Raw genomic sequence first — 14,872 nt, forward strand, 5'->3', positions numbered from 1 at the left:
AGCAGCACAGGGCCAGGGCAGCGCTGGGCAGGGCAGTGAACCCCTTTGTCCCGAGGCTGCAGCCTGGAGATCCCAGGAGGGTTTGGAGCCTTTGGCTGAGCTCTGGTTCTTGCTTGGCCACTGTGCAGGTCGGGCTCAGGTGCTCCTTTGGTTTAAGAGCCCCCTTTAAGCTGTGGGAACAGCTCTGAAGCAGCTCTGGGGTTTCTGCTCTCCCCAGGTGATCCCGACGTGGAACATTTCCCCCATTAAGAAGGCGAACGAGGTGAAGGTGAGTGGTACCTTCTGGAGGGCTGGAGCAGCTCCTCTCTGGGCTTTGGGGTGTTCCCTCAGTCAGAAATCTCTGCTCTGACCCTGCAGCTCTTTGTCCTGCCTGTTAAAAGCTTCCCACCCTGGGACAGCAAAAATTCCTATTGCCCAAAACTTGATAAATCCCCCCCCAGGGTTGTTACTTCGATTTTATTTTCTCTATTTTTGTACTGATTTCTACCTTTCTACCCATAAAATATTTGGGCAAATGGAAGAACTTTGCATGACCTCTGGCTGCTTGTGCACGTTTCCCTGTTCAAAGGCAGGACACAGAGTCTTTCTGATGGGATTTAATGCCTCCCATAAGTGAAGGAATCACTTCTCTTGTGCTGCAGCCACCCCAGTTTGTGGACATTCCCCTGGAGGAGGATGATTCATCTGATGAGGAGTACCAGCCTGATGATGAGGATGAGGATGAGACTGCAGAAGAGGTGAGTGCAGCTTGTGCAGAGGTCTGAGGCAGGAGAACCCTCTTTATTTTAACTCACTCCTCGTGAGTCATCCCGGACCTTCTAGTGATGTTCCTTTGTCACTCTGTTATTAACTTGGCTAAAAAAGAGCCCCTGAGACGTTGGCTGGAGCAGAGTTTGAGGCCCCTCTGCCTGTCTTGCCCTGCAGAGCCTGCTGGAGAGTGATGTGGAGAGCACGGCCCTCTTCCCCTCGGGGGCCAAGAGATCCCGGGCCCGGCGCTCGTCCGACGAGGAGGGGGGGACCCCTGTGAGGTAAACCCTGGGGGGGGAGCCCCTTCCTCCTTCAGAACCAACTCACAGTCCTTGTTCCTGATTTATTAGCCCCAAATCTGGGTGCTGGTGGATTTGTGGTCCCCCTGCCTTGGCTGCTGCGTGGCCAGTGAAGTCCGAAATAAGCCCTTAAAGCTCTTGGAATGGCAACAGTTGTCTCAGATAATGGTTGTTGTCTCAGATAATGGTTATTTTTCTGGTTATTTGTGGGAGGAGTGCAGGGGAGTTGCTGTCTGTGCTTGGCTCAAGAGGAGAAAGTGGGTTTTGTAGAAGCATGAAGTTGTTTCTGGTGACTCTGGACACCAACACCTCAGTGGGAGTGGAAGGTGCAGAGTGATAAGGACCAAGGATCAGCAGAGAAGTGGCTGAGAACTGACCCTGCAGTCAGAAAGAGCAATATTATATTGATATTTTCCTGTTCTGCTCACCATGGGTTTGTATTCTGCCACAATAACTCGTTTATCAGCTCTAGAAATGTTGAGGCTGATACTCAAACCCTCCAAACATCTCCTTTCCTGCAAGTCTTGACGTATCTCTGTGCTTTCTGAGAGCCAAAGTGAGTGTAACATGAGGAATCCATTTCCTCCTGAGAAGCTTTTCCCTCCTTCCTTCTTGTGCCAGGCCAAGAAAAAAACAACCACAAAAAAAAGAGACTTTATCCTGTCCTTGGAAATGTCCAGGCTCTAAATCCAACCTTTTAACACCAAGGCCTTTCTGACTAGGTGGAGAAGGTCACTCCACCTGCTGTGAGGCACATCAGTGCTGAGGTTGTTCCCATGGGGCCTCCACCACCTCCCAAACCCAAGCAGAGCAAGGACAGCACGTTCATGGAGAAGCTGCACGCGGTGGACGAGGAGCTGGCCTCGAGCCCCGTGTGCATGGACTCCTTCCAGGTACAGCTCTGGGGGGGTTACTTGGGCCAAAACTGGGCAGAAATCAGGTGGATTTCTGGGGTTTTCTGCCCCTGCTTTCAGTGCACTCTGCTCTCCTTTAAATCATAAGTGGAACCCTGAGCAGGCTGCTCTGGGGGAAGGTGTCCCCTGTTGGGACAGGGTCATCTTTAAGGTCCCTTTAAGGTCCCAAACCCTTCTGTGGGTCTGTGATCCTGTGGAACTGAATCTCCACAGTGGCTCTGTGGGAGAATAGAAGTAACTGTAGTGTGTATATGTATAAATATATATAAAATATATATCTCTATTATACACGTAGATAACGAAGGAATGTTTTTAGTGACGTAGACTTTTAGTTTCTTGTAACTACACTTTGCATTTGTGCTCATGAGTCTCTCACTGCCTTTATTTTGGCTGTTAAATGCACCTCTCTGACATTTACAACACTAATCAGAATAGTTCTCCTTTTTGCAAGCAGTCCTGTTGGCTGAGCTGTGTTTTGCAGGAACATCCTGTTGGGACAGGGTGATCTTTAAGGTCCCAAACCCTTCTGTGGGTCTGTGATCCTGTGGAATTGAATCTCCACAGTGGCTCTGTGACAGAACAGAAGTAACTATAGTGTGTATATATATAATATATATATAAAATATATCTCTATTATACACATAGTTAATAAAGGAATGTTGTTAGTGACATAGACTTTTAGTTTCTTGTAACTACACTTTGTATTTGTGCTCATGAGTCTCTCACTGCCTTTATTTTGGCTGTTAAATGCACCTCTCTGACATTTACAACACTAATCAGAATAGTTCTTTTTGCAAGCAGTCCTGTTGGCTGAACTGTGTTTTGCAGGAGCAGTTTTTACTATTTACTATTAACTGTTTACTATCAGCTGTTTACTAGCTGAGGAAATTGGTTGTCCAGTTTATTTGGAACTGAGCTCAGTTCCAAATTGGAGTTGAGGAAATTGCTTATCCAATACTATTTACTATTAACTGATTATTTACTACCAACTATTTACTATTAACTAACTATTTACTATTAACTGACTATTTACTACCAACTATTTACTATTAACTAACTATTTACTATTAACTGACTATTTACTACCAACTATTTACTATTAACTAACTATTTACTATTAACTGACTATTTACTACCAACTATTTACTATTAACTATTTACTATTAACTGACTATTTACTACCAACTATTTACTATTAACTATTTACTATTAACTGACTATTTACTACCAACTATTTACTATTAACTAACTATTTACTATTAACTAACTATTTACTACCAACTATTTACTATTAACTAACTATTTACTATTAACTATTTACTATTAACTAACTATTTACTATTAACTGACTATTTACTACCAACTATTTACTATTAACTAACTATTTACTATTAACTATTTACTATTAACTAACTATTTACTATTAACTAACTATTTACTACCAACTATTTACTATTAACTAACTATTTACTATTAACTGACTATTTACTACCAACTATTTACTATTAACTAACTATTTACTATTAACTGACTATTTACTACCAACTATTTACTATTAACTAACTATTTACTATTAACTAACTGTTTACTATTAACTGACTATTTACTACCAACTATTTACTATTAACTGACTATTTACTATTAACTGACTATTTACTATTAACTGACTATTTACTATTAACTGTTTACTATCAACTATTTACTATTAACTAACTATTTACTATCAGCTCTTTACTATTAACTGACTTTACTATTAACTGACTTTACTATTAACTGACCCTTTACTATTAACTAACCCTTTACTATTAACTATCTATTTGCTATCAACTATTTGCTATCAACTAACTCTTTACTCTCAACTAACTTTACTCTCAACTAACTTTACTCTCAACTAACTTTACTCTCAACTAACTCTTTGCTATCAATTATTTACTATCAATTATTTACTATCAATTATTTACTATCAATTATTTACTATCAATTATTTACTATTAACTAACTCTTTACTATTAACTAACTTTACTATCAACTCTTTACTATCAACTCTTTACTATCAACTCTTTACTAGTAACTATTTACTATTAACGAACTTTACTATCAACTAACCACTTACTATCATCCACTCACTATCAACTCTTTACTATCAACTCTTTACTATCAACTCTTTACTATCAACTCTTTACTATCAACTAACTTTACTATTAACTAACTCTTTACTATTAACTCTTTGCTATTAACTCTTTGCTATTAACTAACTTTACTATTAACTCTTTGCTATTAACTCTTTACTATTAAGTCTTTACTATTAACTAACTTTGCTATTAACTCTTTGTTATTAACTATTTACTATTAACTAATTCTTTGCTATTAACTCTTTGTTATTAACTCTTTGCTATTAACTCTTTGCTATTAACTAACTGTTTACCATTAACTCTTTCCTGTGAACCATTTGTCAGCTGAGTTGGTTGTCAGTGAGCTCAGCCCTGTGTGGTGTCAGTGATGAGAAGTGTTTGTGCTCTGGGTGAGGGTGGGGGGAAGTCCAGTCCTGTGCTCTGCCCCACATTAATGGCAGACAGTGCAGGGGCAAACACGGGAAAACACGTGTGGAAATCAAACAGTGGGAGTGGAAACTGCTGGTGAGAGCCCAGTGTGGGATGATAAAGGAGCAATAATGAATTTACAAACAGGGAGAGCGGGCAGAGCTCGGCTCCCCCCGCCCCAAACCCAAAGGATTCCTGGTGGCAGGAGCGGGGTGGGGCCCGTGCTGGGCTCTGGGGAGGGCAGGGCCGTGGTGACAGCGCTGTCCTTGCCCTGGCAGCCCCTGGAGGACAGCCTGATCGCCTTCAGGACCCGCTCCAAGAGGCCCCTGAAGGACGTGCCCCTGGGGCAGCTGGAGGCCGAGCTGCGCGCGCCCGACATCACCCCCGACATGTACGACCCCAACACGGCCGACGATGAGGAGTGGAAGAGGTGGCTGGGGGGGCTCATGAACGACGACGTGGAGAATGAAGGTGAGCTGGGGGATCTGGGGGGGGTTTGGTCACTGGGATTGGGGTTTTGGGGTTTAATAAACCGAGGGTTGGGGCTGCGCCGGCGCCGGGGCGACGCCCGGGGTCGATCCGGGCTGGGGACGAGCAGAGCGGGGAGGATTTGGGGGAGAGGCTGGACATGAGCCAGACCAGAGGAGGCACCGAGGTGAGCAGGGCTGGAGCAGCTCTGCTGGCAGGAAGGGCTGGGAAGGTTGGGATTGTTCAGCCTGGAGAAGGGAAGGCTCCAGGGTGACCTTCCAGGACCTGAAGGAGCCTCCAGGAAGGATGGAGAGAGGCTGTTTACAGGGCTTGGAGGGCCAGGACAGGGGGGAATGGCTTCAAACCGGCAGAGGACAGGGTTGGATGGGATATTGGGAAAAAATTCCTCCCTGTGAGGGTGGGGAGGCCCTGGCACAGGTTGTCCAGAGAAGCTGTGGCTGCCCCATCCCTGAAAGTGTCCCAGGCCAGGCTGGATGGGGTTTGGAGCAACCTGGGATGGTGGAAGGTGTCCTGCCCATGGCAGTGGGGTGGAACAAGATGATCTTTAAAGCCTCTCCCAACCCAAGCCATCCTGTGGTGTTATGTTGAAAGCCCAAAGCTTTGTTTTCTGTTCATACCTGATGTCCTCGTGAGCCTTTCCTGCCCCCAGCTCCCCTCATCTCCCCCAGGGACCTTGGTGAGAGTTTTCAACCCTCAGGGCCCTCACTTGGGAATATTCACTGTCCAGCACAAAGGAAAGGGGTGGGTTTAAGCCCTTGTGCTGCATCCTGAGCATCTACAGCTGAACCCGAACGTGTCCTGCTCCTTGAGAGGGACCTGTTTGGGGAGAAACAGCTTTTTGTTCTCTGGGAAAGAACAGGGACAAGCTTTGGGGCTTCACCTCCTGTTCCTCCTGTGTTTGCTGGTTGCCCCCAGCTGGTTCCAGTCGATTTTCACCCGTGTAAATTGAACATGAAACACAAACTGAACTCATGTCACTGTGTGAAACTAAACTTTGGTGAAACTCTGGTCCTGGGGAATCCAGCTGACTCTTTAAAAGGGGAAAGGCAACAATTCCAGCCCTTCCTGTGCCGGGTCAGGCAGGGAACAAAGTGCTCCTGGGTGGCCCTGGGGCAGGGGAGTGACACCCCCAGATGTGCTTCCCCTCAGATGAAGCTGATGATGACGATGACCCCGAGTACAACTTCCTGGAGGATCTGGACGAGCCGGACACGGAGGATTTCAGGAATGACCGTGCTGTGAGGATCACCAGTGAGTTCCTGGGGAATCCTTGGGGAATCCTGGGGAATCCTCCCCTCCTGGCTCCTAATTCTTGTGGGGAAGGGTTTTGTTGTGAGGATTTTTGCAGTGTAGGGTGATTAAAATCTGCAGCTTTTGGCTTTGTGGGAGCTTCACCCCACAGCAAAGCCTGAGCAGCAATGTTTGGGTGGTGATAATAAACCTGGAAGCTTCAGCCAGTTCAGGCTTGAATGTTTGCCTTGTTCTTGAGTGTAATTAAATTTTCTCTTAAGTCCTCTCAGTCTTCAACTTATTTTATAAAGGTACCACTTTCCACCTTTGCAGCAAACCACAGTTCCTTTAGGTGTTATTACAGGTTAACATAACTTTGCATTCATTTGTGAAAATGAGGTTTTATATTGTATTTTTGAATCCAAACAATCTCAGTGAAGTATTTTTGGCCCAGAATTAAAAAGGGAATTACCAGGGGCCTTTCCTTTTTGATCCTCTCTGCTAGAGGAGGGTTTCCCTTTGTGAGAGAAATTCCTTAGATGACTTAATATCACAACAGGATTGCTGAGTGTTCCTCAGAGGAGGAATATTCACACTTCTTTTTGATTTTTGCTTGCAGAAAAGGAAGTGAATGAACTGATGGAGGAGCTGTTTGAGACAGTAAGTGATGAGCTGAGGGAAAGAGCTGTTGGATGTGACATGAGATGAGGGGAGGCACCAAGGGGTGGGCTCTGGGGAGGCCACAGCAGGGTCAGTTTAGGCTTGGGATCGTCTGTAGGAACTTCCTTGAGTGCCTGCAGGGGGGAATGTCTGTGCTGAGAGGCTCTTCCTGAGCTTTATTAACTGAAGGCAGTGGGAATGTGTTCCCTGGGTGTTCCCCCCTGGACTGTTGGCTCCGTGTTCTCTGCAGTTCCAGGACGAGATGGGTTTCTCCCACATGGAAGACGAAGGCCCTGAGGATGAAGACACTGTCACCGAGTCCAGGCCGAGCTTTAACACCCCCCAGGCCCTCAGGTGGGAGCCTTTGGTTGCAGGGGAAAAAGAGAGGAGCTGCCTGGGCAGCTCAGAGAGCTCTGGGGTGTTCTAATTTGTGGGATTGGGCATGGAGCTGCCTGGGCAGCTCAGAGAGCTCTGAAACGTTTTTATTTGTGGGGTTGGACACTTGACCCTCTTTTCTTCTGGGTGCCACGTTTAACTTTGCTGCTTGTGATGCATCTGGAGGAGGTGACAGCAGTGAAAGTGTGTCCTTTCAGAGAGAGACACGTTCAGAAGAGTGTTTGCACTCAAAGATTGGTGCTGCCAGTTCTGCAAACAGCCAAGGCCTCTCAGAGTGGTGATGTTTTCCAACAAGGCAGGAAGATTCTGTCCCTGCTTCTTCACCTCTGTGCTGAACAGAGAGTCACAGAATGGTTTGGGTTGGGAGGAACCTAAAAGATCAACTAATTCCCACACTAGCCCAGGTTGCTCCAACCTGGCCTTGGGACACTTCCAGGGATGGGGAATCCATAATTCCCTGGACAACCCGTGCCAGGGCCCCCCCAGCCTGGCAGGGAAGGGTTTCTTTGTAACATCCAATCTGAATCTTCACCTTCTTAAAGGAGAGGGTGAGGTTCTCTTGCTGCCCTGGTGGGTTTGGGGTGGCAAGGGAGGGACACCTGAGGGTTTGACCTTCAGTTTGAGTGAATAACTTGGTGTAATGTTGGCCTTTCCATGGAAAACGAGGCCTGGGACAGCTGAGGGCTGGGAATGAAGTGACTCTAAAGCTTGGAAATTGGCTTTTGATGATTTTTGGGTTGTGTTCAACAGCACCTTGAAGAGGAGAGGGGCTAAAACAGCTCCATCCCTGGGCTGGACGGGGCTTGGAGCAACCTGGTCTAGAGGGAGGTGGAATGAGAGGAGCTTTAAGTCCCTTCCCACCCAAACCATTCCATGATTTCTTTCTGGGTGATGATAATTCCTCTGTATTTACCAGCTGCAGGCTCTGGAAAGGGGGGCAGCAGGAGCAGTGGGGTCTCCTTGTTTATGGGGCAGAGCAGCTCGAGGTGCAGCTGTGTCTGTTTGGGAAGGGAGCTAAAGTGAAGGCTGGAGTTCCTGGATGCTCCCTCTGGGATGAGCAGTGCCAGAGGGGAGCTCAGCAACTGTAAAACCAGCTACAGGCTGAAAAGCCAGGAAGCTTTATTCCCTCTTTTGTTATTTTTATGCATTTGGGTTTGATAATGGGGTGTTTTATTCATTTTTCCTTGGTGGGCAGTTCTGCAATTGTTTCTTCCCTGGCTTTCTTTGCACACAGGATTTTTAGATGTCCCATAAAACATCTTTATTTGCTGGGTTTGTTGTTGTTTTTATGATACCCTGCATTAGGAGCATCACAGAACAACTTGACTTACAAGTGACTCCAGGCCTATTAGAGAAGAAAAGGTGATAACCAGCAGAAATCAGGGTATTAACTGATGTAGCTAAAATAAAATAGATAAAAATGAAATCATAACAGGGGATAGTTAAAACTGTTTTTGAAAGGGTGGTGGCAAGTACATCCTCTTTTCTGCTACTTGTTGTACTGTCTCTAGCAGAGTCCTCTGCGTGAAGCTGGGTGGTAATTTATTTGTTCATTTTTTTTTTTTAATAAAGTGACAGCTTTTGGAGCAGCCTGAGGTCTTTCTGGAGACCCTCCAGGTGATAAAATGCCCCCCAAAATACCTTGGGGAGACGACCAACAGTGCAGGGGTGGGTCAGAAGACTTACCCAGTGTAAATAACTGGGTGTTTTTTAAATTGGGGAGTGTTTGAGGAGCACAGTGAATGAACTGTGGTGAATCCCAGATAGAGTAAAATATTCTGGATCAATGGGAAGGGTTTTTAAACCCTTGGTTTGTTGTATTTTGCTCTCCCTGGCTGCAAACAGGTTCGAGGAACCTCTGGCCAACCTGCTGAACGAGCAGCACCGGACGGTGAAGGAGCAGCTGGAGCAGCTGAGGATGAAAAAGTCCTCCCTCAAACCACCCCAGGAGGCTGAGAAATCAAAACCCCCAAGCGAGAAGCCCCTGCAGAGCCTTGTCCTGGACAGTGCCCAGAGGAAGAGGCTCCAGCAGCAAATGCAGCAGGTAATTAATTAAACGTGGGGTGGCCTGAGCTGATGAACCTTTGCCTGGGGGCCCTGGGAGCCAAGGGCACAGCAAGGCTTTGCTTCCTTAAAGGAATTCCTTGGAAAAGCTGAACCTGGCTGTTGTTAGGGGTTGATTGCACATGGAGGGACAATTGGAATTGAGTGTGTGAATCAGAGCTGCTTCCTGGGCATCTCTTCTCATGTGGGATGACCTTGGCCACCTTGGAATCCTGACTCTGATCTGTCCAAATCCTCTCTTTTCATCACCTTCTTTATCACTGTCTGTCCAAATCCTCTCTTTGCAACACATTATTTATCACTGTCTGAGAATATTATTCCTGATCTGATTTAGGTTCTTCTTTTTTTCCCCCTCCCACCTTGAAGAAACCTGTGTAAAACTTCAGAAATGGGCAGTTCTGAGAGCTCAGGTTGCTGAAGAAATGGAGATCTGTTTGTTTAGGGGGAAAAAAAAAATCCTCTCCATGTGGCTTGTTTTGGTTGTGAGGTTTTGGCACAAAAACTGAGAAACTGCCCTGAGATCACACGGACAGTGGGTTCAAACTCTGTGTATTAAACTTCCTGCCAGTGGGTGTCAAACTGTCCCCTCAGTTTTCTGTTGTCTAAAAGGTGTTTTGCAGACAGGGGGTTTTGGGGCTGCTCTCTCGTGCCTCTGGACTTGTGCTTTTCAAGTTTTTTGATTTCTGGTACTCTGAAAAAAACCCACTTTGTGTGATTTTTTTATTTTTTTTTATTGTTCTTCCAGCACGTTCAGCTCCTGACCCAAATCCATCTCCTGGCCAGCTGCAACCCTGCCCTGAGCTCCGAGGCCAGCACCACCAGGATGTTTTTGGTGAGGATGTGCCTGAAATCAGAGCTGCAGGAGCTCTGATAACTCATTGGGATGAGCACTGGAGATGTTTGGAGAGATTAATTTGTTTGGTTAATCCTGTTAAAACTGAGAGAGGAGCCTTGGAAAGGTTCCAGGGAGTGGGGGGGGGAGTTACAAACAAGTAAAAGTCCTGGAATGGTTTGGGTTGGGAGGAACCTTAAAGACCATCTGATCCCAACCCTCTGGAATGGGCAGGGGCACCTTCCACAGGAGCAGTGGCCTTGGGCACTTCCAGGGATGGGACATCACGGAATAACCTGTGCCAGGGCCTCGCCTGCCTCGCAGTAAATCCTCTGTTCCTGCTCAGAAATAAGGATTTTAGTGCTGGTTTTTGCATTTGTTCCCTGCCTGCCCCGTGGAGGGCAGTTCTCTGCCCTGTCTGTGTGTCCTCTACCCTGTCTGTGTGTCCTCTGTGTGTCCTCTGGCCCGTCTGTGTGTCCTCTGGCCCGTCTGTGTGTCCTCTGGCCCGTCTGTGTGTCGTCTGACCCATCTGTGTGTCCTCTGACCCATCTGAATGTCCTCTGGCCTGTCTGTCTCTCCTCTGACCCATCTGTGTGTCCTCTGCCCTGTCTGTCTGTGTGTCCTCTGGCCTGTCTGTGTGTCCTCTGCCCCATCTGTGTGTCCTCTGTGTGTCCTCTGGCCTGTCTGTGTGTCCTCTGCCCCGTCTGTGTGTCCTCTGTGTGTCCTCTGCCCTGTCTGTCTGTGTGTCCTCTGCCCCGTCTGTGTGTCCTCTCACCTGTCTGTCTGTGTGTCCTCTGGCCTGTCTGTGTGTCCTCTCACCTGTCTGTCTGTGTGTCCTCTCACCTGTCTGTCTGTGTGTCCTCTCACCTGTCTGTCTGTGTGTCCTCTCACCTGTCTGTCTGTGTGTCCTCTCACCTGTCTGTCTGTGTGTCCTCTCACCTGTCTGTCTGTGTGTCCTCTGCCCTGTCTGTGTGTCCTCTCACCTGTCTGTCTGTGTGTCCTCTGGCCTGTCTGTGTGTCCTCTCACCTGTCTGTCTGTGTGTCCTCTGGCCTGTCTGTGTGTCCTCTCACCTGTCTGTCTGTGTGTCCTCTCACCTGTCTGTCTGTGTGTCCTCTGTGTGTCCTCTGCCCTGTCTGTGTGTCCTCTCACCTGTCTGTGTGTCTGACCCCTCAGAGCGAGCTGGGGAACTTCGCCCGGAGCTCGACCCTGCTCCGCCTGTCGCTCCAGCCCAAATTCCAGACCGTGTTCCAGCCCTGCAACCTGCAGGGAGCCCTGAGGCTCGTGGAGGATTTCCATGCCCAGGTGCCCGTGGACTGGAGCCCCAGGAAGGCTGTGAAGAAGAACAATGGTAGGTGAGGGGAGGGCAGGGGGGAAGGGTTTCCAGGGAGGTCATTCCGTGTGTTGTGGGAACTTCCCAAGTCCCATTTCCCTCCAGACTGTCAGTGCTGGGCCCTTTTCCCAGCAGCAGCTCCAGTGCTGACCCCCCCAGAACCAGTGCTCCCAGTTCCCTGCCCAGCTCAGCACTTGGGGAGTGGTGCTCCCAGGGAGGGACTCCCAAACAAACCAGGAGATGGATGGTTTGGGTTGGATTTGGGATAGAAACCCTTCCCTGGCAGGGTGGGCAGGCCCTGGCACAGGTTTCCAGAGAAGCTCTGGCTGCCACTGGATCCCTGGAAGTGTCCAAGGCCAGGTTGGAGCAGCCTGGAATAGTGGAAGGTGTCCCTGTCCCTACCATGGATGAGCTTCAAGGTCCCTTCCATCCCAAACCATTTCAGGATTCTAAGAATTAATTAAATTTTTTTTTGGTGAGGTATTTTTAGATAAAACCACCCCCTCGACTCCTTGTTTGCTTCCTAATCTTGCAACAGAATAAAGCACTGACCTACTGACTTTTATTTAACATCATAATCCAGCCACTTATTGTCCTGCAAATGATATTTGGAGCTGCAAAAGTCCATCAAGGGGGCAGTGAAGCTGGAATTAATTGTTCCAAACGTGTTGGTCAACACACATCAAGGAAATACTTTCCTTGGGGGGGGGGAAAAGCTTCCAGGCTGCTTCAAATATTTGGTTTGGGATTTTGCTGCTGCTTTAGAGAGGGAACTCATTGGAAATACTTCCAAGAGCTTTTTCATTATATATATAATATATCTCTATATATAAATATAGAGATATAGATGATATATAGATATAGATAGATATATAGATATAGATGATATATAGATATAGATGATATATAGATATAGATAGATATATAGATGATATATAGATATAGATGATATATAGATATAGATGATATATAGATATAGATGATATATAGATATAGATAGATATATAGATGATATATAGATATAGATGATATATAGATATAGATGATATATAGATATAGATAGATATATAGATGATATATAGATATAGATGATATATAGATATAGATGATATATAGATATAGATAGATATATAGATGATATATAGATATAGATGATATATAGATATAGATAGATATATAGATGATATATAGATATAGATGATATATAGATATAGATGATATATAGATATAGATAGATATATAGATATAGATAGATATATAGATAGATATATAGATATAGATGATATATAGATATAGATGATATATAGATATAGATGATATATAGATATAGATGATATATAGATATAGATAGATATATAGATATAGATGATATATAGATATAGATGATATATAGATATAGATGATATATAGATATAGATAGATATATAGATATAGATGATATATAGATATAGATGATATATAGATATAGATAGATATATAGATATAGATAGATATATAGATAGATATATAGATATAGATGATATATAGATATAGATGATATATAGATATAGATGATATATAGATATAGATGATATATAGATATAGATGATATATAGATATAGATAGATATATAGATATAGATGATATATAGATATAGATAGATATATAGATATAGATAGATATATAGATATAGATGATATATAGATATAGATGATATATAGATAGATATATAGATATAGATGATATATAGATATAGATAGATATATAGATATAGATAGATATATAGATATAGATAGATATATAGATATAGATAGATATATATAGATGATATATAGATATAGATAGATATATAGATATAGATAGATATATAGATATAGATGATATATATAGATGATATATAGATATAGATAGATATATAGATATAGATGATATATAGATATAGATGATATATAGATATAGATGATATATAGATATAGATGTTATATAGATATAGATGTTATATAGATATAGATGTTATATAGATATAGGTATAGATATAAATAGATAGATATAGATAATATAAATATATAGATATAGATAGATAGATATTATATATATATAAAGCAAAAGAAAAGATGGAAAAAAGATGGAAAGGTAAAGGAATTTTACCTTTTGCTGGTGTAAACTCAGAAGGAAAAACTAAGAACACTACAAGCCAGGCAGAAAGGCTCTTTTTGCAGTGGAGACAGTAAAAGAAACGGTGTCTGCAGGAAGTCAGTGGTGGTAAAACATTTGTCCTTTTTGTGTCCTTACCTGTTGATTCCCCCCCCAGCCAGTGAATTTTCCTGTTTGCCAAAGCAAGTGGCCTGGATTTTCGCCACCAGGAAAGTCTTCATGTACCCAGAGCTGCTGCCAATCTGTTCCCTGAGAGCAAACCCCCCCCGGGACAAGATTGTCTTCACCAAGGCAGAGGACAAGTAGGTGCTGGGATGGAATTCCCACTCCAGACGTTTGGGAAGGAGCGTTTTTGGAGGGGGGCAGATTTTGGGGAAGCGGCTGGTAGGCTTCTTACCAACCCTGCCCTCCTTTCCCCCTTGCTCAGTTTGTTGGCTCTGGGGCTGAAACATTTCGAGGGCACCGACTTCCCCAAGCCCCTGATCAGCAAATACCTCCTGCCCACCAAAACCGCCCACCAGCTGACGGTGAGGATCAAGAACCTCAACATGAACCGGGCCCCCGACAACATCATCAGGGTAAGGGGGTCTGCCCAGCCTGGCCTGGCCTTGGGCACACCAGGAGGCAGGGGATGGTTCCTCCAGGGGCCTTCTTTTGGCTGGCACTCGGGAGAAAATGTCACCCCCTCGTTAGCAGAGAGGGTTTATTCCAGGAGGTTTTATTTATTTGAAAGTGCTTTGGTTGTTGGTTTGACTCTTCAGAGCCCAGCACGGTCCTGGTGCCTCTGTTCTCTAAGTAATGCTGGTGAAAAATCATAAATGCAACCTTTAGAGTAGCAAAGGTATAATAAATACAACTTTTTGAGGAGCAAAGGTGTAATAAACGTGAGCTTTTGAGTAGCACAAGTGTAATAAATGCAACCTTTTGAGGAGCAAAAGTGTAATAAATACAACCTTTGAAGTAGCACAAGTGTAATAAATACAAGCTTTTGAGGAGCACAAGTGTAATAAATACATTTTGGAGTAGCACAAGTGTAATAAATACAACCTTTTGAGGAGCAAAGGTGTAAAAAATACAGGTTTAGAGTAGCAAAGGTGGAATAAATACAACCTTTTGAGGAGCAAAAGTGTAATAAAATAAATACAACCTTTGAGGAGCAAAGGTGTGATAAATACAGCTTTTGAGGAGCACAAGTGTAATAAATACAAGCTTTTGGGGAGCAAAAGTGTAATAAATA

General features: G+C 44.6%; 1 protein-coding gene across 2 annotated transcripts in view; it reads left to right on the plus strand.

Moving 5' to 3' along the window:
- The first annotated feature begins 925 nt into the window (after nt 1–925).
- The window catches only part of GON4L (gon-4 like), a 28,093-nt gene continuing 14,146 nt past the window's right edge, over nt 926–14,872 (plus strand). For both annotated transcript variants that reach the window (XM_032713204.1, XM_032713205.1), the window contains exons 1-11: nt 926–1,028; nt 1,769–1,939; nt 4,779–4,971; nt 6,139–6,240; nt 6,839–6,879; nt 7,130–7,233; nt 9,121–9,319; nt 10,085–10,171; nt 11,346–11,520; nt 13,793–13,937; nt 14,063–14,213. In XM_032713204.1, the coding sequence (XP_032569095.1) occupies nt 1,823–1,939; nt 4,779–4,971; nt 6,139–6,240; nt 6,839–6,879; nt 7,130–7,233; nt 9,121–9,319; nt 10,085–10,171; nt 11,346–11,520; nt 13,793–13,937; nt 14,063–14,213 (1,314 nt within the window). In that variant the 5' untranslated portion in view covers nt 926–1,028; nt 1,769–1,822. The remainder of the gene's footprint in view (nt 1,029–1,768; nt 1,940–4,778; nt 4,972–6,138; nt 6,241–6,838; nt 6,880–7,129; nt 7,234–9,120; nt 9,320–10,084; nt 10,172–11,345; nt 11,521–13,792; nt 13,938–14,062; nt 14,214–14,872) is intronic.

Source organism: Chiroxiphia lanceolata, chromosome 29 (assembly GCF_009829145.1).
Source record: "Chiroxiphia lanceolata isolate bChiLan1 chromosome 29, bChiLan1.pri, whole genome shotgun sequence".
NCBI classification, from domain to species: Eukaryota; Metazoa; Chordata; class Aves; order Passeriformes; family Pipridae; genus Chiroxiphia; species Chiroxiphia lanceolata.